The sequence below is a fragment of the Panthera leo genome, chromosome A1 (assembly GCF_018350215.1).
Source record: "Panthera leo isolate Ple1 chromosome A1, P.leo_Ple1_pat1.1, whole genome shotgun sequence".
Classification (NCBI taxonomy): Eukaryota; Metazoa; Chordata; class Mammalia; order Carnivora; family Felidae; genus Panthera; species Panthera leo.
The window spans coordinates 146,379,857-146,402,955 of NC_056679.1; the positions used below are offsets into that span (position 1 = coordinate 146,379,857).

Consider the following 23,099-nt stretch of genomic DNA (forward strand, 5'->3'; position numbering starts at 1 on the left):
CACTTAGCATAACACTCTCCGGTTCCATCCACGTTGCTACAAAAACCATATTTCATTCTTTCTCATTGCCACGTAGTATTCGATTGTGTATATAAACCACAATTTCTTTATCCATTCATCAGTTGATGGACATTTAGGCTCTTTCCATAATTTGGCTATTGTTGAGAGTGCTGCTATAAACATTGGGGTACAAGTGCCCCTATGCCTCAGTACTCCTGTATCCCTTGGGTAAATTCCTAGCAGTGCTACTCTGCTGGGTCATAGAGTAGGTCTATTTTTAATTTTTTGAAGAACCTCCACACTGTTTTCCAGAGCAGCTGCACCAGTTTGCATTCCCACCAGCAGTGCAAGAGGGTTCCCGTTTCTCCGCATCCTCTCCAAAATCTATCGTCTCCTGATTTGTTCATTTTAGTCACTCTGACTGGAGTGACGTGGTATCTGAGTTTGGTTTTGATTTATATTTCCCTGATGAGGAGCGACATTGAACAACTTTTCACGCCCCTGTTGGCCATCTGCATGTCTTCTTTAGAGAAGTGTCTATTCGTGTTTTCTGCCCATTTCTTCACTGGATTATTTGGTTTTTTTTGGGTGTGGAGTTTGGTGAGCTCTGTATAGATTTTGGATACTAGCCCTTTGTGCGATATGTCATTTGCAAATATCTTTTCCCATTCTGTTGGTTGCCTTTTAGTTTTATTGATTGTTTCCTTTGCAGTGCAGAAGCTTTTTATCTTCATGAGGTCCCAATAGTTCATTTTTGCTTTTAATTCCCTTGCCTTTGGAGATGTGTCAAGTAAGAAATTGCTGCAGCTGAGGTCAGAGAGGTGTTTTTCCAGTTTTCTCCTCTAGGGTTTTGATGGTTTCCTATCTCACATTCAGGTCCTTTATCCATTTTGAGTTTATTTTTTGTGAATGGTGTAAGAAAGTGGTCTAGTTTCATCCTTCTGCATGTTGCTGTCCAGTTCTCCCAGCACCATTTGTTGAAGAGACTGTCTTTCTTCCACTGGATATTCTTTCCTGCTTTGTCAAAGATTAGTTGGCCATACTTTTGTGGGTCCAATTCTGGAGTCTCTATTCTGTTCCATTGGTGTATGTGTCTGTTTTTGTGCCAATACCATGCTGTCTTGATGATTACAGCTTTGTAGTAGAGGCTAGAGTCTGGGATTGTGATGCCTTCCGCTTTGGTTTTCTCCTTCAATATTACTTTGGCTATTTGGGGTCTTTTGTGGTCCCACACAAATTTTAGGATTGCTTGTTTTAGCTTCAAGAAGAAGGCTGGTGCAATTTTGATTGGGATTGCATTGAAGGTGTAGATTGCTTTGGGTAGTATTGACATTTTAACAATATTTATTCCTCCAATCCATGAGCACAGAATGTTTTTCCATTTGTTTATGTTTTCAATTTCCTTCATAAGCTTTCTATAGTTTTCAGCATACCAATCTTTTACATCTTTGGTTAGGTTTATTCCTAGGTATTTTATGATTCTTGGTGCAATTGTGAATGGGATTAGTTTCTTTATTTGTCTTTCTGTTGCTTCATTATTAGTATATAAGAATGCAACTGATTTCTGTACATTAATTTTGTATCCTGCAACTTTGCTGAATTCATGTATCAGTTCTGGCAGACTTTTGGTGCAGTCTATTGGGTTTTCCATGTATAATATAATATCTGCAAAAAGTGAAAGCTTGACTTCATCTTTGCCAATTTTGATGCCTTTGATTTCCTTTTGTTGTCTGATTGCTGATGCTAGAACTTCCAACACTATGTTAAACAACAGCAGTGAGAGTGGACATCCCTGTCATGTTCCTGATCACAGGGGGAAAGCTCTCAGTTTTTCCCCATTGAGGATGATATTAGCTGTGGGCTTTTCGTAAATGGCTTTTATGATGTTTAAGTATGTTCCTTCTATCCTGACTTTCTCAAGGGTTTTTATTAAGAAAGATGCTGAATTTTGTCAAATGCTTTTTCTGTATCGATTGACAGGATCATATGGTTCTTTTTTTCTTTTATTAATGTGATGTATCACGTTGATTGATCTGCGAATGTTGAACCAACCCTGCATCCCAGGAATGAATCCCACTTGATCATGAAGAATAATTCTTTTTATATGCTGTTGAATTCGATTTGCTAGCATCTTATTGAGAATTTTTGCATCCGTATTCATCAGGGATATTGGCCTGTAGTTCTCTTTTTCTGCTGGGTCTCTGGTTTAGGAATCAAAGTAATGCTGGCTTCATAGAATGAGTCTGGAAGCTTTCCTTCCCTTTCTATTTTTTGGAAAAGCTTGAGAAGGATTGGTATTATCTCTGCTTTAAATTAACTTTTATTTATTTTTGAGGGAGAGAGGGTGAGAGAGCCAGCTCAAGTGTGGGAAGGGCAGAGAAAGAGGGAGGCCCAGAATCAGAAGCAGGCCTCAGTCTCTGAGCTGTCAGCACAGAGACTGATGTGGGGCTCAAACCTATGAACCGGGAGGTCATGACCTTAGCCGAAGTTGGACTCAACCAGCTGAGCCACCCAGGCACCCCAAAACTTAATTTTAAAACCCAATCTTTTCTTGTCAGTTTACTCAAAGTGAGCTAGCCTTTTAAATTTTCTCTTTTGGGAAGTCTACCTCAGAGCCATCTGGTACTGATGATTATGCTTTCAAAAGAAATATTCATATAAGAAGAAAAGTAATGTGAGAAATTAAGTTATAATTAGTGCTTAATAATGAAAAAGAAAAATCTTCAAAGATTAATTTGGAAAAAATAGTAAAAGGTTGGAAAGCTGCACCTTAGAACTTTTAAAGTAGTTCCTTTATAATTGCTTATGTGACTTATGGTTTTCTTGCAAATAGTAGTGTTCTTCCTCTCTACCTAACTGTAATCTTTTTGAATACCTGGTAGTGGTATCTTCTGGATAGTCCTTGACACATAGAAAACACTTAATAAATATGTGTTGAATAAAGTAAAGGAATGACTGAATCTTTAAGATTTAAAGAAATGAGTTCATTCAGTTTTTTAAACAATCACATTGTTTTGTAGGTGCAGAACAATACTTAATATATTCAAATTATCTTTTTTTTTTTTTTTTTTTTTTTTTTTTGCTGTGAATACTTCTGGAGTCTGTACTTTATCTTTAGTAGCCCACCCTGCCTCTGACATTGAGAGTATTGGATTTCCAAAGATGACCTCTTCCATTACCCCAATGTCAGTAGGTATTTGTCATTAAGTCTCACTTCCAGCTGTGCCGGCTAAAAGAGGAGGCTGGTTTTTGGAAAAGTATTTATATGTGGACACACACACAGACACACACACACTCTTTTAAGTGTTTAGTGTGATGTTAATTATCAGTTTACTTGGTGATTATTGATTAATAAGTTAAACCATTGACCTTTTGTGTAAGGTGGTCATCATTTATTCAGATTAGATTGTGAAAACTGGGTAGCAACTGATTACAGATTTGAAAAAGGGCTCTTTGATGAATGGTGAGGGAAAATAATGTTTGCTTCTTTGGTCAGATTAGAAATTTACTACCTCAAGATAGGCCACTTTAAGATACTGGTCATTGAAGAATGGTGTGACCTACCTTATCTCAGCTTCTTTTTTACTTATCTTTATACCTGTCAGTAAGAGAAACTACAGAAACATGAAGTAGCCCAAGTCACTGGTTGGTTGTTTTCCCTAGTGAAAGAAATAGTGTTTTTTGAAGTTTCAGATTTACATAGGGTAGTATCTTAAGGTTTGGATTTTGGGGTTTCCTCTCAATATTTTATGTGTTTTGAAATACAACAAAATGACTTATTGAATGTAAACACAATAAATATTTGTGAAATGAGTAAATGAATAAAATAGTGAAAGCAGCCACAGCAGACTGGCTACCGTATATTTATAACAGATAATAGTTCTATGACAATTGGGTAATTTTGAATTTAGAAAACCATAAATTCATCTTACTTTGGTTTTTTTTCTTTTATGTCTCTCTTAAGCTATGGATGATAGCCTAAAAGTTCCTCAGAGTCATCTAAATTAATCTCAACTTGATCTTTTATGAGGACATACAAATTTTGTTAAAAATATTTAAATACTGGTATTTATAAACTAAATAAAAATTTATAAAAATTTATAAAGCATCTTATCTCATTTAATCATGTCAGAAATCATGTTTAAAATATGCTTGTCATCTTAGGAATTTAAATTCTGTAATATGGTCAAAGTAAATGCAGCAGTAGAGACCCAGACCCAGATCTTCTGATTGTACTTTTCCCTACACCTCATCTAAAGGGCCGTAAATGAGTAAGTTTTGATTTAAAAATAAAATATACAGGGTTCAAGTCTTCACATTTCTCATTATAACAGTATTTTTTTTTTTTTTTACTTCTTAAAATTTACATCCAAATTAGCATACAGTGAAACAATGATTTCAGGATCATTATAACACTACTGGGTGATACATTAGGGATATAGCAAAGTGTAAGGCATGGCCATTGGCTGGAGGGTGTTCATGATCTAACTGAAGAACCAAGAGGTATCCACAAAAAGAGTAACAGTATATGACAGTGTGTGTGTAGTGAAGTGTGTGTAAAACTTACAGAGAAAGGAGAGATTGCTGTGGATCGGAGCTACTAGCCTGACCGAAGTGACCGAAATGGGCTGTGCTGGAAGGGAGTACACAGTTGAGCGGGTAGTTTACCAGGTAAATTTATGAGATTTATGCAGATGGCTGGCAGTTTAGCCAACAGTGTCCTTTCGTCTGGACATCGAGACATGGAGAGTACCCAGGGAAGCCAACACTGCCTCTCATGTCTGAACTACTCCTGCCAAACTCCTGCAGTTCTTCTGTCAGATGAGAAGAAGTGTGGCTTTCTCTGGAGCCACCTTTCACAATAACAAGGCTTGTGTAAAGATTCTCCATTTTCTGGATTCAGTGAACCTAATGGGAACTTGAAATTCATCCCACAGCTCTGCCCATCAGTGTTTCAGCTGTAGTAAGTTCATTGGCAATAGTTCTTTTTTTTCTTTTCTTTTGTTTTCTCTTTGAAACAAAATCCTGGAAATGGTGAAAGACAAATTGTCATGATAGAGGTTGATGATAATAGTAGAAACTGAGAATTCTGGAGGTGAAATCTCAGGGGGAAAAAAACATTCAATATTAAATTCATACTTCTCTGCCTAGATTTGAAAGGTAGCAAATTTATTTAGCGTATTTATTTAGGATCTCCTTTTTCCCTCCCCTCCTTCCTTGCTGTCCATACTTATCCAGTCATTTTCTGCATCTTTCATGGACACTACTCCAACTAGACCACATTTCTTCTCGTTATCTTTGAACATTTGCCATTTTTGTCCATCTCTCTTCAAGTTATTTTTCATATGTAAAATAAGTGTATACAATCTGGTAAAGTTAGTAAGAATTGATTTTTTCCTTAAAAATGGAATGCATGGGGCGCCTGGGTGGCTCAGTTGGTTAAGCGGCTGACTTCGGCTCAGGTCATGATCTCGCGGTCCGTGAGTTCAAGCCCCGCATCGGGCTCTGCGCTGACAGCTCAGAGCCTGGAGCCTGTTTCAGATTCTGTGTCTCCCTCTCTCTGACCCTTCCCCGTTCATGCACTGTCTCTCTCTGTCTCAAAAATAAATAAACCTTAAAAAAAAAAATTTAAAAAAAAAATGGAATGCAGTACTTGAAAGTGAAAACTTCAGTTGTTGCCCTTAAAAATATGTAAGGTTATGAATAATACAGATTTGGAAGTCCCATATTTGACTTCATTTGTGTGTGTGTGTGTGTGTGTGTGTGTGTGTGTGTGTATACCAGGGGCGCCTTGGGTGGCTCAGTCAGTTAAGCATCCAACTTCTGCTCAGATTATGATATTGTAGTCTCTGGGTTCAAGCCCCGCATCAGGCTCTGTGCCAGCTCAGAGCCTGGAGCCTGCTTCAGATTGTGTCTCCCTCTGTCTCTGCCCCTCCCCCACTTGCACTCTGTCTCTCTCTCTCTCTCTCCTTAAAAAATAAATAAACATTAAAAAAAATTCAACACTTAGGTACCAGGTGTGGAACTTGTGCCTTTTCTTTCTGGTTTCTGGCATTGATGGAGAGGAAAGAATAGAATGGAACCTTTTCCCTTTCATTAAAGACTATGTAAACATTACCAGAACTTTATTTTATTTTACTATTTTTTATTTTATTTATTTCTTATTTATTTTTTTATATGTGAGAGAGACAGAGAGACAGAGCACAAGCAGGGGAGAGGCAGAGAGATGGAGACAGAATCTGAAGCAGGCTCCAGGCTCTGAGCAGTCAGCACAGAGCCCGACGTGAGGCTTGAACCCATCAACCGTGATATCATGACCTGAGACAAAGTCAGACACTTAACCGACCGAGCCACCCAGGTGCCCCAACCAAAACTTTATTTTAAAGGAATATATGAATTAAGAAAATCTATTATAATACAGTTTTCTATTACATGTGTAGAATAAACTGAAGGAAAACTGTTTCCCATAGTAAAAAAACAAAACCAAAAAAGATATATTCCGTTTAAATAGTAATTAACTTACATGCTAGCCCTTTTCCCTCATGACCACATTATAGATAGCCTACCCTGTAATTTTCAAGAAAAAGGAATAAAAACGGTGCGGTGAACTGACCAGAAACACTTGGTTATACACAACTTTTAGGTTCTTTGTGGTAAATAATGAAAGATATTAAGAAGATTGAAGTATGAGGATAATAGTAAATTATCAGATTAAGTTCCCCCCAACACACATAAATTTCTCAATATTTACTAACAAATAAGCACAAAATAATTTATGAACTGGTTATATAAACTTGAAGAAATTCCAGCTGTCTGTCTTTTTAGGGGTCTCAGTCACATTCTCATATAAGAAGATTACTTTTGGCAAGTACAGTGATTCCTGAGGCAAGAGTGATGATTCTTTCTGATATCAGGTGACCACAATTGTCCAGAGTTCACAAGTGGACCCAGAACCACTTAAAAATTTAGCAGAGAGTATCATCTCCAAGGTTAAACAGACCTCAGTGGATTAAACTCTCTTCATAAAGTAGTGGAGAGTACCTCTAAAATATTTTGGTCAATTTGTGTATCTGGAATACATCTAATTTCACTCATGAGAGCCTATATGCAATCTTCCTCTTGCTTGTTTTGGTGCCTTGTGTTCACCAAGTGATACACATTTTTGTCATTCGGTATGTTAATTAATAAACTATTATTCATTTATATACAAATAACAAAAGTGCCTCTAGTAGCTCCCTCAAGTGTATGGGCTTTGAATCCCAACAATCTGCTCCTGAGCTGTGCATCTTTCAGTAGATGCTAGCAGCACCAGGGCTATAGCTCACCCTAACAACCCACATTTAATACGCATTGTATTTTAAAGTAAATCCTAAAGTTTATAACATAGTGTAACCATATTGCATGTAAAACATCCTCTTTGGTGCCAATGTGTTAAGTCATTATTGGCAGTTTTGATTTGAATATCAGAACTTCTTGGTAATTTTTTTTTTAATTTTACCTTAACATTTTAATTTAAACAAATTTAATATTATTACCTTCTGGATGTCCAACATGTCATTAAATGCAATCTTTTTTCATTTTTCAAGTCTATCAACAGTTGAAATAACTCTGACACTCTTACTAGATTTGTTCATAGACAAGTCTGTACTTTGTTTATTGCTTATGTGACTTGAGTAAATCCTAGGTGAGAGCAAACTGGGAAAGAAATCAGGAAACCAGGTATCTTCCATAGTCCTCTCATAGCCTAATAAATTAAGGAAGTTACTCAGCTTGTGTTCAGAGAAACTCCCTTTGTTGTCTATTCTTCTCTAACTCATTTGTAGGGATTAGTAAAATAAAGTATAAGAAACCTAGTGGAAATTCTGTGCCGTAATAACTTACACAGCTTCAGATTGTTATTCAGTTAATATTTATCAAGGAATACTTTATCCATTAGGGAGGAATATGTTTTAGTTGTTATGTGATAAAATATCACCTCAAAGGCTGTGTGAGGTCAAGTTACTTAAGCTCTCTAAAGCTGTGGTTTCTTTATAAGTAAGATGAAGGTAACAGTATTAAGTTCTAGCGAAGTGTCTACCGATACGTTCTGAAAAATAGTAGGCATTTTAAGAACACAAATAAAAACAAAACACTTTCAAGAGAGTGGTCAACAACGTTCAAGTAATTTCAGGCCACTCAGAGAAGCATGGGGTACACCAAGTGAGAACTCAAAATACAGACTTTTCTTCTAGAATATGATACATGTGTGCCTGATAAACCACTCATTCTGCAGAATTGTGCACTGAAAATGAGCTTATGGGGGAAATTAATTTTAGGCATACCACTCAAAACCTATGCAGCTTTACATTGTTGTTGTTAGTTCTTTGGTTACAAACCTAATGAAAATATTAACTCCACTAACTCTCTGCCAACATTTTCACCTAACATCACAGTCAACTAACCATTTGCATCACATTTCCCCTCAAATCAAGGAGATGGCAGTTACTGAGTGCATTTGATTCCAGTACTTTTCATCAAAATTGAACATCTGATTCAAGCTACAGGGAGAAACATGTTCACAGCTTCTTTCTTGAACAGAAAGCTTAACTGTTGTAAAGTGTAGGGTTCTTGAATCCACTAAACTAGCCCCTATGTATACTAAAGGAATTGACCTGTACAGGATTTTTAGCCGCTCATTTGCACTTTTTTAGGACTTTACACGTAGTTAAGACTTTCTCTTTAATTGGGATGAAAACTTGCTTCTGATCACTATAAAATGTCAACATGCTAGAAGAAAATCCTATGAAGCAGCAAGATACCCAAAGTCTAAATTACGTTGATATTGTTCATTATTTACCAATGGCAAAGGGGCTCTTTTATATAAATATGTATTAGAATGGAGTATACTATATTAGATGAAAGAATTCTGAACTTCCCTAAAGCTCTTTGGAACTAAGTTGTTTATAGAGAATAAAGAATATAAATCAAACATGTTTCTTTTCTTGCTTCTGTTTCAGGTGTATAAGTACTTTTAGGGGTAGTTTAATGGGTTAGCTTCAGTAGAGACATTTGTTTGAGTTTTCTTACATTTCTCTTGTGCTTATCCCCCACAGTTGGCTGAAGAGTATGAAATTATCTCTGGATCACTAGCAAAAGTCCCCATTCCTGTTCATAATTACTGTTTACTATCAATTTGATTTATCCTATTCCTATAGCAGTGTTTCCCCCCCAGACGCCTTTTAGAGGTGCCTCTAAGGCACTTCTATCTAATTCCAGCACTGAGAGATCAAACTGCCTATCATGTATTTGGGAAGGTTGTTGTGCAAGATAGGCAGAGACCGTTTTGATCAAGTTATTCCATGTATACAGTAAACTTTATGTTTTATATTAAAGTATTACAATCTAGCTGGTTCGCTTTACCAAATCTTCATGAATTAAAACAAAAAAAGGAGTTGTGCCATATTTTAATTGTGCCACTTCATATCAGTGCTAAAGCAGCAAGTTCTTACAAATTATATGCATAATTTCATTGGGTCACATTTTCATATCATTTTATTTTAGCTACTTCTAGAGATGATTCCATCATTTCAAGTCCTGATGTCACTGATATTGCACCAAGTAGAAAGAGGAGGCAGCGGATGCAAAAAAATCTTGGAACAGAACCTAAAATGGCTTCTCAGGTGACTCAGCCTCAAGAAAAGGAAAAGTAAGTAATTTTATTTATTTATTCATTACCACATGATGAGATATTATTTTAAAAATCTAATACCTGATCTCAAGAATTTTATTTACTTAAAAATCTGAATTTACTTAAGGCTGTTTTTAAACAACAAAAATTGTAATTTTGGAAATTGTAAAATGTTCAAATCAGTGTCTTTTCTCAGGTATTTGGTTAATTCCTATTAATATTGAAAGCAGAAGTGCTAAAAATATAATCAAAATGTTTTTTCTTGTGGTTTTTATAGATTAATTAGAAATGGCATGTAGACACTAAAAATATTAGAATCCAGCTTGTGTTCAGTAGTGTTTCAATCTGATTTACTGCTTTAAGCAGACTCATATAGCATTTGAATTAGCTACCTGATTTGGTTATGCTTGGAGTTTTTTCAAGGGCAATGTCTCTTCCTAGTCATCTCTATCTCTCTATTAAAATTTTGATTACATGCTTTATTTTTACAGATTTTCACTCTTTCATTCAGATACCCTCTTTTGATAAGCATCCCAATTTAGTTGTAGTGAATTGAGGAGTTGGGATAATTAACATTTTATTTCAGCAAAATAGCATTTATAAAGAATAATTATCAGTTGAATCCTAAATGAATGTACCAATCATTTGTGTATCTCTCTATCTCTATCTCTATCTCTATCTCTATCTCTATCTCTATCTCTATGCCCTGAGAGTTTATTTCTTTTTCCCTAAACTTTTTATTAATTTAGCAAATAGTTAATGAACAATAGCCATATGACAAATGATATTACAGATCAGTGGTTTCACAGTGTGGAATGATGACCCCCTAGGGCAGTCCCCAAGCTCATCTCTTCTTCAGTTCCATACCTGTGTGAAGCCAGTCTCTTCATATATTTCACTTAGAATAACATGTCACATCTGATTAAATGTGGAAGCTTAGGAGAATCCAACTCTTTTCATTCAGGCCAGCCATGAAACAGATTTACAAAGTATAAACATAGCCCTCACAAGATTTTTTGTTGAAATATAATGATCTTTCATAAAGAATATCATATTCATGTTGACATATACTAGGTTTATTTTTTTTTAAATGAATTAATAAAGATTTAAAAATGTTCTGGGTTTTTAATTTTGAATATGATAAATATAATACATATAAACAAAAGCTCTTGAGATTCTCAAGAACTTTCAAAAGTGGAAAAGTTTTTTTTTTTTTACACTTTTAAAAGTATAAAAGTTTTTGTTCCTGAGAGCAAAAAGTTTTAGAGTTTTGTGGTAGACATTGAGGATGCCAAGACAGACACAGTCCAAGCCTTCAGGAAACTGACAGCCTGACAGAAGGGAGTTTTTGAGTTTATGGTATAAAAGTAAGCATTGTACAGTTAAGAGTGAAATTGTTTTGTTTGTCTATTTATCATTGGGTTTTTATTCTCTCCACCATTGGCCTGATTTACTGGTATTGAAAATGCATTAGGTCTTTATACCCTTATGTCTCCAGACAATACATACAGAAACCCAGTGTACATTAAACTCTTACTGGTTTGTACTCAGCTTCTGAATTTATTCATTAGCTCATAAACCTCTGGCTTCATAGAATTCAAAGGTATTGTATTATCTCTTTTATTTATCATCATTATTATTATTATTATTATTTTGAGAGAGAGAGAGAGAGAGCATGAGCCGGGGAGGGGGCAGAAGGAGAGGGAGAGAGAATCTTAAGCAGGCTCTACAGTCAATGTGGAGCCCAATGTGGGACTTGATTTCACAACTGTGAGATCACCGCCTAAGCTGAAATCAAAGAGTCAGACACTTAAGCAACTGAGCCACCCATGTATTATTTCTTTTAAATAATGAACCAAAAATATTTCCAATTTGCAAATATTAGAGTAGCCAGACTATTCCTATAGATCATTATAGGAAAAAATAAAATTACAAGCAGTTTGAAGTATTCAAGCTCTGTACTTCATTCAGTCACTCTGTAGGCAAATGAGCAATGAGTATCAGTTGTGTGCTAGACAGAAACTAGATGTTGGGGATTCAGGAGAGTAGAAAACAGCCTCTGTCTTCATGGAACTTTTGATTCAGTTGTTTTGTCTGATGAAGATTTCAGGGTCTGGGGGAAGAATGAAATGTACTGGTTTTATGTTAGAGAGCTGCACCTTAGTTCTTTTCATTCTGCGTGTGAAGCATATACAAGGTTTTGAGGTTACTAACATTTTCTGATTACATGATATTGCTTGAACAGGTTTCCAGTACACATGGTACAGAGATGAAAGAAGTTTAGATCTGAATCAAGACTAAATATGTTATTTAGGATTTTTAATAAAGGCAATGTGTTTGCTTCTACCAATTATATGCAATTCATGTGTTCCTTTTCTATATTTTGATAATCATGTTAGTACTTATTTTGTATATTTTCACTACTTTAAAAGTTGATATAAAACCATATCAGCTTCTTTGAATTGTCTGCTAATTTTATTACTTTGGACCTTAAGGCTCAACTGGTCCTAGGAAGAAATGGAAAACATATGTTAGATGTCAGGAAGAATTTTAAAGATTGAAGAAAATTTAGTGTAACACTTATCAATCAGATGTTGAGTGGTTGATACCCTGCTCTACAATTCCTCTTGCTCTGCCCAAGTAAAGCAGAGAGAAAAAGTATATATTTTGTTATTTAATTTTATTTTTTTATACATTTGGGTTTTTTTTTTTCCATTTTGAATACAGAAGACAAATTTTATGGCTCTTAAAGTTGAAAGTGCTCTTTCTTTCCCATTTTTTTTTAATCAAAAACAGTAGAAAGCTTCAATGAAACAAAACAAACAAAACAAAAAACAAGCTATTAACTGTAAAGAAAACTTAAAATAACTCATTCTCAAATAGTGATGATTAACCCTTATTTTATGTTTTTATTTTTAAAAAAAATTTTTTTTAACATTTATTTATTTTTGAGACAGAGAGAGACAGAGCATGAATGGGGGAGGGTCAGAGAGAGAGGGAGACACAGAATCTGAAACAGGCTCCAGGCTCTGAGCAGTCAGCACAGAGCCCGTCGCGGGGCTCGAACTCACATACCGCGAGATCGTGACCTGAGCCGAAGTCGGACACTTAACCAACTGAGCCACTCAGGCGCCCCATATGTTTTTAAATTAAAACTACTACCTAAGTTAAAATTACCACTTCCTAATGCTGTCTTATTCACTCATAAGGAACTAGGTTATTATACTTTTTAACCATGAACACAACTTAAATATGATACACAAGTAACATATTCTGACTTTCTAATATTGCCATGCTGGTGAAATGGGATTAGAGACCACATCCATTAGTTCTAAAGATACCTCTCTAACACAGATCAAACGTAGATCTCAGATTTCACATAAAATGCCCTAAAACCACTCCCACTTAGGATATAACTTAAAAATTTTGAGTATAATTCTAAAGATTCCAATCTAGAACCTTAAGGCTGGTGTTATCCCCTCACTCTGTTCTTGCAGTCACAAGATTAATTGTGTATATTCCTGTTTCTCAGTAGATTATAAGCCCCTTCAGGCAGTGGACCAAGCATGGGCTTTGCAACAAAATATTGGTTGTACTGCTCTGGAAAAATAATTATATAAGTCTGTGTCTGAGTTGTTTTCATCTGTAAGAAGGGTAAATTAATATCTACCTTGTAGGGTTTGTGTAAGATGTAAATGAGAGGTCACATATAAAAAATTTATCACAATTCTTATATATTTTGTATCTCTCTCTTCTCTCATACCTTGCCACTATACCAATGACAATATCACAATAAATGCTTAAATAAGTTTAAAAGTTACCATGATTTTGTGTTATGGATTAGTATTAGTATAGATTAGTATATACACAGGTTAGCATACATTAGTATTTAGTTTTTTTAAGAGTACAGAGTAACCCATGGTATTTAGAAATACACTAAAAATTTTACATGAAATACTTATAAATACATCAATTTAAAAAATAATATTCTCATTCATCAACATCCTGCATTTTTTAACCTTACTTTTTTCATGAATTTAAAAAATTTTTTTAATGTGTATTCATTTTTGAGAGATAGAGAGACAGAGCTCAAGCAGGGTGAGGCAGAAAGAGGGAGAGAGACAGAATCTGAAGCAGGCTCTGGGCTCTGAGCTGTCAGCACAGAGCCTGACACGGGGCTTCGACTCATGAACCATGAGTCACCCAGGTGCCCCCCCCTTTTTTCATGAATTTTAATTGCTAATACCTAATAAATGTGTAAATAATTTATTGCTAACTCATATTTATGATTTGAAAGTAGTGCATAGTTAAAAGCATAATAAAATTATAGATAGTGGGGAAGTTTACAGATCATCTGGTTTGATCCTTTCATTTTGCAAATAGAAAACTAAGTTCCAGAAAGAGGAAATGACTTGCATAAACTCCAGTAGACATAATAAAATTTTAAATTAAGTCGGAGTACCTATGATCATCCCTTCCTCCACTTTGGTTTTGAAAGGCAGACCAGGAGAAACCAAGGGAAGTCAAGGAATAAATGTGGAACATGCCCAGTGGGAATATTTGAAAGGAGTAGAGGCCCTAGAATTTTTCAAAGAGGGTTTAGGACACAAGAAGTTTAGAATTAGGGGCCACTTTCTTTTCAGCCCTCAGTAGTAAATACCCACATCTGCATTAACTAATGTACATGTGAAGTTGTCAGAGAAAAAGGTGTTTAGAAAGTTATGAAATTGTAATTTAGCTGTGTTTGATACCAATTGCATTATTTTTCAACTGAGAGAAGTAAATCAATTTGTAAATAAACTTTTAAAATTTATGGGCACATTATGAATATTAAATACATAATAAGTCTACAGAAGTCTACAAAAGAAGACTTTGTAGTAAAGTTATTTGTACCAATAAAAATACTAAATAGTAAAATACACAATATAGTTTTTATCAGAAAATGTGAGTGAGAGGTACTATGGAAATGTTTACCATCTCCTACAAGATAATATTAAAGTATACTGTTTATGTTATACTAAACATGGAAAAGTGAAGTCAAGCCTCATATATTTGCTTTTTTTTTTTTTAATTTTAAATGTTTATTTATTTTTGAGAGAGAGAGTGCAAAGGTGGGGGGCAGAGAGAGAGGGAGACACAGAATCTGAAGCAGGCTCCAGGCTCCAAGCTGTAAGCACAGAGCCTGATGTGGGGCTTGAACTCACAAACCATGAGATCATGACCTGAGCCAAAGTCAGACGCTTAACTGACTGAGCCACCCAGGCACCGTATTTGCTTTTGATTAAAAAAAAAAAAAAAATCTCTCTCTCTCTCTCTATATATATATGAATAAAATTTCAGGAATAAGATAAAACTAAATAGTGAAACCACATAAAGATGACTCAAGTCTGTTCAATTTCTTAATTCTAACCCTCTCTTAGCTCCTTTCTAGATAGAAACACAGCAGGTTTTTCTTCAGACGGGTATAAAGAACCAGGCAAAGCAAAGGTGACTTCTCAGTGTCTGGGCTCTAAAACACCATTTAATGAGTGAATAGCAGCATGATTAGTGAACAGCTAGATAACTTTCACACAGGAAAAGTTAGCATATTAATTTGTCAGTAAATGTAAAACCTATAATGAAGATAATTTCTCAACAGATTATCTAATGTTATCGCTGTATCAAAGTAAAAATCCATCCTTATGTGAAAATAATTATTTAGCCATATAAGAAAATATCAACTATTAAAAAATAGTAAGCTATAATGGCATTTGTAATGGTCACAGCTTTTATAATTAAGTATTGTGGTATGTTTTGAAAGTTCTAAAAAAAAAATGTGTCACTCCCAATATCTTCAAAATATTTTGTAACCCAAGACAAATGTAATTTTCTAAGTCCTTGAGTTTACTCTAAAAAAATAATAATACCGTGTCAAGTGGGAGCTATGTACTATGGAATCATTAACCAAATTCTGTCACATAATGCAAAAACTCTGTTGCACAAAGGTACAGAAAATTTAAGTAACTGATCCAAGGTCACACAGTGAGTGATTTTAAACAATTATTTTGTGGATCATTAAATAACACATTCTCCATTTCTCATAAAAGAGTGAGAGACTGTCTTTTCATGCATGAGTAATTCCAATTGCTAAATTTAGCCATAAAACCAGTTTATTATTATCATCCTATTACTGTTACTGTTATTGTTACTAAATTAAACTGTTGGTTCTGCATCAACCAGTCACTATAGGTAATGCAGTTGTTTGACCAATGGTGTTTTCTTGCACTTTACTCTGCTAACATAAGTATTGCCTGCTTATAAACCTGTACTACATGGTAAAAGTACATGAAATATTTGGTTGTACATCTCCTTAAGTGTATGTTCTATGGACATTCAATAGAGGTAACTCCTAGATGACCAGTATCAAAAGTTTTCAAAATTCTGAATAGTTAATGAATTTTATATGTAAACAAAGTTATTCTACCATATTGTTTTTCTTTGTATTCTTAGCCATGTTTAATTAGAAAAAAGTTAAACTGAGAATGAATGTATTGTATAGTTTTTTATACTTCTCAGTGAAGAAAAATTGCACAGAAAGTTTGGTTTATAGTTTACATTACCATAGCATTTTAACCATTATATAGCATTAAATTTACCTGGGAAGTTTGACTTCATTACTTGTTTTCAGTGCTAAGAATATGCTGGCTTTCAGTTGTTTTTGTAAGTCCCTCCCAATGTTATTTCCTCTGTATTCTCTGCGGTAGCCTCAGTGGTTTATATTCATTGTATGACTATTACATGATTTTACATTGACAATAGAAATACACAGTAGATACTGTTTGTTGAGAAGAAAAGAATTCTGTTGTTTTCCCTCATTCATACACTCACTCACCCATTCATTCATTCATTCACCCTTCCTTCATTTTACAGAGCACTAGGGACATACTACTGAGAGAGGCCCTGATCTCATAAAGCTTAGTCTATATGAGAGAAGACAAGCGTTAATTATATCATTAAATCAATATATAATTGCAAACTTTTGAAGTATTTCAGGATTTAGGGGAAACATGGCAAGGGGAGCTTGTGGCTTGAGGAATCATTTGAGCTCTAATCTGAAGGATAAAGAGGAATGCAATGGTGGAGTAGAGAGCAGAGTGCTTAAAATCCAGAGGTAACAGCCTGTGAGCATGACCCAGGTGTAATGCATAAGCGATGGCATGGAGGGAGCCAGAAGGGAGGAAGTGTGAGGAGACAGGACTGCTCAGAGGCCAAGCCAAGCTGGCTGTGAGCTTCTTAATAAAAATTCATCCTTTCCTTGTATACATATTAGCATTTTTGTTTCTCATATCACAGGAGACTTTTCTTCGGTTTTCCCTACTTTTTAATACTGGTTTTAAACTCATGCTCATAAGAGTTATAAAGTACCATATTGACTAGAAAACTCTGATATTTTCATCCTTATTACATCTTCTTAGATATGATCACTTAAAATTATCTAAAGCTATTGTACTTAATTTCTTTTTCTTCTTTTTTAACGCTACTTTCAAACTGCTTAATGTTGCACAATTTTGGATTCCCAATAACAACTTTCATTCTCTTGAAACACAGGAAACTAGAAAATTGAAAACATACCGAAACTTATGTAGAGTGCTCCCAGGGATAATAGCTTAAATTGGCATGTGTTAGCAGTCCTGAGGTGCAGGATTGTACTGCTATTTTGCCTTTTTATGGTAAATATTAATACTTTTTTTCAGGAATATTTTTAGATCTTTGAAGAGTTCCTACTTCTGGTAAAACTCTGAAATCCTTGAATGTGTTATATATTGATAAATATTCATTAAAAAAATTTTAGTGTGACTAATCCACACAATATGATTATTCTTGGGGTACATTCATCCTGTTCTGTCAACTAGCATCAACACTTAAGAGTTATTATTCAACATAACCATATGCTGTACATTCCTTGCTATTTACTATCTTACATCAGTTGAAATTGTGATTTATAGAGTTGCTTGGTGTGACTTTTTAATCCTGTGTATTAAAATGAACCAGCTGTAAAAGACCACAGAAATTATAAAATTACTTTCATATTTATATACTTTATTAATATCAGGTAAAATAGTGTAAACAAAAATATTGTGAAATTACTCTATAAATATATAAGGGCACGATATGTATCTAAATGAAATGTCACCATGTTCAGGCTTTATTAGGTACTGAGCTTAAATTTTTAATGAGGTCATGCTTTATAATACAACATAATAAACAAGGAAGAATGTTTCATTTAAAATTCTTTAAAATTTAGGAGCTCTTAATTCTTCCAACATCCTGAAAGAGTGAATGTAATTAAAGTCTTTTAATAGCATTCTGTTGGTATGCCTTGAAGTCACTGATGACCAGGTAGACTTGTGGGATGACCTTAACAAATGGATTAAGTATTTCATTCATTATTTACTTATTTGGCAACATTGAGTCAGTGTATCAGTCTTACTGAAATTAGCAACAAGTGAATTAAATCAATCAACGAACAAAATTGTCAGATTAGATTATTTAATTAATACTTTAATGCTTGTCACATCTTGAGCTGTTTCAACCTCTTTTTTCCCCAATTCTGCTTAACCTTTTTCTAGGTGTTTGTTCTCTTTCTTAACTCTATAGATTTTCTTTCTTGAAAGCAAACTGGTTTTAAAAGATAATGAAGTTAGAATCTGAACAAGGGACCTAGAAATGAAAACTTTGCCTAAGAATCAAGGCTCTAACCCTAAGGAGAGGTGACCAGGAAGAACCAGACCCATATGCAACCAAGTGAGGATTATGCTGGAGATCTAGACAGGGCATCAAACACAAGGATACACCGTACAGACCTTGTTACCAGAACTGGAATAAAAAGTACTTATTGTTCTTATCAGAAGCAACTGCTAAATTAACTTTGAACTCTTTAAGCGGTCCTTAACTAGAAAAAAAATATTAGTCCCTGTGGTCACAAGAGCTAAATGTATGGATCAGATAGAACAAAAAGCCTCTATCTCTGAGATTTGGTGGGAAGAAATTCAAGATGTGTATTGAATTTAGTTGATGATGAGTCCATAATTTATTCTTTACAGTAACACTAACAGACTTCATTCTGTAGAATATCTAAAGGAGATCTTAACAGGTAATCTGTAAGAGGTTCCAGATTCAAATAAGTTTTTAAATGGCTGTCTGCCACAGCTTCCACACTTCCATGTGATCCAACCCACAGAACTTGGAGATACATTTTTTAAAGGCTCTGAGAAACCCATAGTAAATAATTCATTTGATGTTGTAGTCACCTTTGAAATGTACTTAAGCATAGCACCCTCGTGCAATCTGCCTCTCCCCTCCCCAAAATGGTTTAGCAACAGTTAACAGTCCAAGGAATAATATTTTGCAGGGCCCTAGTTTGGGTTATGAACTCTCAAAATTCCCCCAAATCAATGATTTTAGAAATATAAGAACCTTAAACGATAATTATAGAATGTTAGCCATTGAGTGTATCTCAAGAAAAAAATAGTGGGGGACTTCACAGGAAAATTGGTGCATATGTGGGACTTTCTTCTGCCACTCCCCACAATCCTCCTACCTTGGAAACATACTGCTTGTCCAACATATGGACCTGCTGGGAGCAGCAGGATCATTTTCTAAGAGATTTCTAGTGATTAGAACACATTTTTATATCCGTAAAAGGAGCAGTTCAACATTATCTCACCTGCAGGGTAAAAGCATTAAAAAAATTTGGTCCAAAAATACAAATAAATATTTGTGTAGTCCTTAGATACTTTTATATAGTCTTTGTTTCTGCATGCTGACAAGTAAAAATATATAGGTTCACACATGTCATGCAAGGGTCAGATATGCTTTAGGCTTCTATGTGACGAGTATCTTCTGAAAACAAAGGGTTCTAACATGTTCCAAACAACCTTAAAAATATTACTAAATTATAACTTTTCACAGATGTTGCTCCTTGGACTGTAGTGAAAAATTTTAACTGTGTGTTCTGAGTCAACCTGTAGTGGTCCCACTAAGTAATTGTGTAGCTGTAATAATTTAGATTAGTGGTAGGTGGTAGATCAGCAAACACCCTCTTCAGATTAAGTTTATGGTTTAGTTGGCCAAGGTTATACAATCTTATTAAAGTCTACATAGCTACAGGGACCAGCAAAAGATGCAGCATATTTTAGCACAGTATTTTCATACCTCGTTGAGTGGGTTTAGGTACTAACACAGCCACCACTGAGATAGTTCATCTAACACATGGTCTTTCTGGACCCAGGAAAGCTCAGTTCTTTCCTTTTTAATTCTAGAATCTTACAGCATCATCCTGGATGAAATTGCACAATACATGCACTTTTGTTTAGAGTAATGATTGCATACGTCAGTCTTCCCTACTTACTAAAGTGAAGTTATGTCTTTCAAAGCTTTTCAGGGTCCTAGAGAGCCCAGTTCTGCATAGTGACCTAGTTGTGGTCAAATAGAGTTTGAAATAAAATATTTACTATAAGTGAGATTCTTCTTATGGTGGAGTTTTGAAGAAACTTGTTTGCCTTCTGATACATTTCTTTCTATGTTTCTTGTCAGTGTCATGGGTTATTAAAAAATACTAAAACCTAATAGTAAGGAGGGGAAGAGCCCAGTGTTGATCCATTTATTTATGAATAAACTTTTTTAGGAGTATTTTTAAGTTCACAGCAAAATTGAGCAGGAAGTACAAAGAGTTCCTGTGTATCCCTGGTCCCCACACATGTACAGTCTCCTCCACCATCAACATCCCCCAAAAGAGCGATACAGTTGTTAAACTGATAAACTTACACTGACACACCTTTCTCGCTCAGAGTCCATAGTTTGCATTAGAGATCTTTCTTGCTGTTTGTTATACATTCTATAAGATTTGGATATATATATATATATATATATATATATATATATATATATATATATATATAATTACAAGTATACACTATTGTAGTACTTAGTAGTTTCACTACCTTAAAAATCCTATGTACTTCACCAGTTCATCTTTCCTTCCTCATAGTTTTGCCTTTTCTAGAATGTTATATAGTTGGAATCAGACGGTATGTAGCCTTTTCAGATTGGTTTCTTTCACTTCACAATATGCATTTAAGGTGCCTCTATGTGTTTTCATGACTCGATAGCTGATTTATTTCTAGCATTGAATAATATTTCATTGTCTGGATGTGCCACAGTTTATCCACTTACTGACTAAAGGAATCCATTTATTTTTCAGTAATACCATGATGCTCTATATTTGCAAATCTCTTCTGTACTTTATTTGCAAAACATTTATGATGTAGCCTGATATTTTTAAATTTAACTATAAACATTTTCCTCTTTAGTAAATGCATTGCTTCCACATCATTTTATATTTCTAGTATTCCATTGCATAAATTATACCATAATTTCTTTAACCAATTCCCATACTGTACATTTAGGCCTTATCCACATTTGTGTTATTACAAAAAGTTCCATATATACTTGTACATAAATTTGCACATAGGACTGATTATTATTTTAGAGTGAATTCCCAAAAGTGAAGTTACTAGGTCAGAGGGCATATGTACTTGTTAGTCCTTTTGTTACGTTTTGCCAGAATTCCTCCAGAAGGCTTTAACAGTCTGTACCCTCACAAGCAGTGTTTGCCTTTTGTTCTCCAGTTCATTTTGGTCATTGCAAGATCATTTTAATTATTTAATCAATGATGACTACCTCATTGCTTAATTTTTGTATTTAACCGTTAGAGAAGTCTGGAGTTTTTCTGGTATTTACCAATTATTCTCATTTTATCTTTTGTCTACTATGTGTCCATAACCTAAGCTGATTTTCAGTGGAGGTCTTTGTCTCCTATTGTTTTATGAGAACTTCTTATATCTAAATATATTAATCTTTGGTTTTCCCAGCCAATCATTTGCCCTTTAATTTTTGTTAATGACATTTGTATTTGCATAAGTTATTAGATCAATCCATACATAATAATGATATTTAATATTAATTGAATATTTATGATGTCCTAGGTCCTGTACTAAATTCTTCATATGCATTATCTCATTTAACTATGCCCATTTCATAGATCAGGAAGCTCAGACCTAGACAGATTAGATAACTTGCCCCAAAAATTTGATTTTGAATCTAGAATCATCTTATTCCAAAGAAAATTCCTTTAAGCTACTTTATTTTCCTGCTCAAAAATAATAACTAATATGTATCTGATTACTATATACCAGGTGATGAGTTAAACACTTAAATTCCATCAACTTAATTCTCACGACAACTCTGAATTAGGGCTCCATTTATAACCGTACTTATGAAAAGTTAAATTAAGATGAGTTTCAGTGAGATTTAACTGCTTGTTCAAAATTTCTACAATAACATAGTAGAAATAAAACTAAGCTCCGTGAGGGCAAAGATTGGGTTAATAAGACCTCCTGCTTGCCTTTCAATATGAATATCAAGGTCACATGAGATCATGTTTATGAAAATACTGTCTAGGTTGGATACTCTAGGAATATGATGCACCATTATTTTTAAAGCACTATTATCCCTGGGTTTTCAGCTAAATCTTGGAAATCTATTCCTGGCAAGGAAACTGTGTTTATGCACTTTTCAAACCTGGAGTGTTTGCTTTTCTCGTAACTCTTATGGAATTGAGGATTACCCTTAACTCTCTATGTGTTAGCCTACCAAATTTTCCTCCTTCATTTGGCAATCAAGAAGATAATGTTGGAGGAAAATAATACAATTGGAAGACCATGTTCCATGTTTTAAAAACACTTTGATTAATTTCAGATGCATATATATGCATTTGTATTCTATCTTATATTATTAATCATTTAAGATTTAATTTTCCACTTACTCGTTATTTACTTATTTTTTGTTACTGTTCGATCATTTCCATCTGCCAATTAAAATATGGTAGTTGGCCATGTTACTTTTTCAGAAAGGATCTGCTTTCATGTTTGTATCTTAACAATTCCTAAGAACTTATTGCTGTTTTTTCTAGTATAAACCTCAGTGTATTTGAAATTTGTGTGTGTGTGTGTATGTGTGTGTTTGATTTTTCTTGCGAATATAATTCATCAGATTCAAATTTCTAGTTCTTGAAGAATTTTGGTAAATGAACTTTAAAAGTTCCTTAGTGTCAAATTAGAGACATAAACTAAATGTGCGATTGCTATATATTTACTTTGGCCATTGTGAGCAAACCTCATTTTTTTTTTATACAAGTTTTAATTTTATCATAATGTTTATCTTAGTTGCAAAAGTAAACACAGTGGTGGTTTTAAAGCAAGATAGGTTTTTATTAGCTTCACTCTGTGTTTACCTAACTGTTCAGGCTGCGGCTCTCACTTTCCTTGCCGCATGTTTTGATTAATGACCCTCTGGACTTGTTCCAGAATATACTGATTATGGTCAGTGCACT

General features: G+C 34.5%; 1 protein-coding gene across 20 annotated transcripts in view; it reads left to right on the forward strand.

The window, feature by feature from the left end:
* Positions 1–23,099, forward strand: part of XRCC4 (X-ray repair cross complementing 4) — a 313,377-nt gene that overhangs the window by 120,968 nt on the left and 169,310 nt on the right. For 19 of the 20 annotated variants that reach the window (XR_006203731.1, XR_006203710.1, XR_006203720.1 and 16 more), the window contains one exon: positions 9,541–9,685. Coding sequence is in view for 6 of the 20 variants with exons in the window: in XM_042942785.1 (XP_042798719.1) it covers positions 9,541–9,685 (145 nt within the window). In the remaining 14 variants the exon portion in view is untranslated. Of the gene's footprint in view, positions 1–9,540; positions 9,686–23,099 lie in introns of those variants that run through there. The other variant, XM_042942837.1, reaches the window with a different exon arrangement.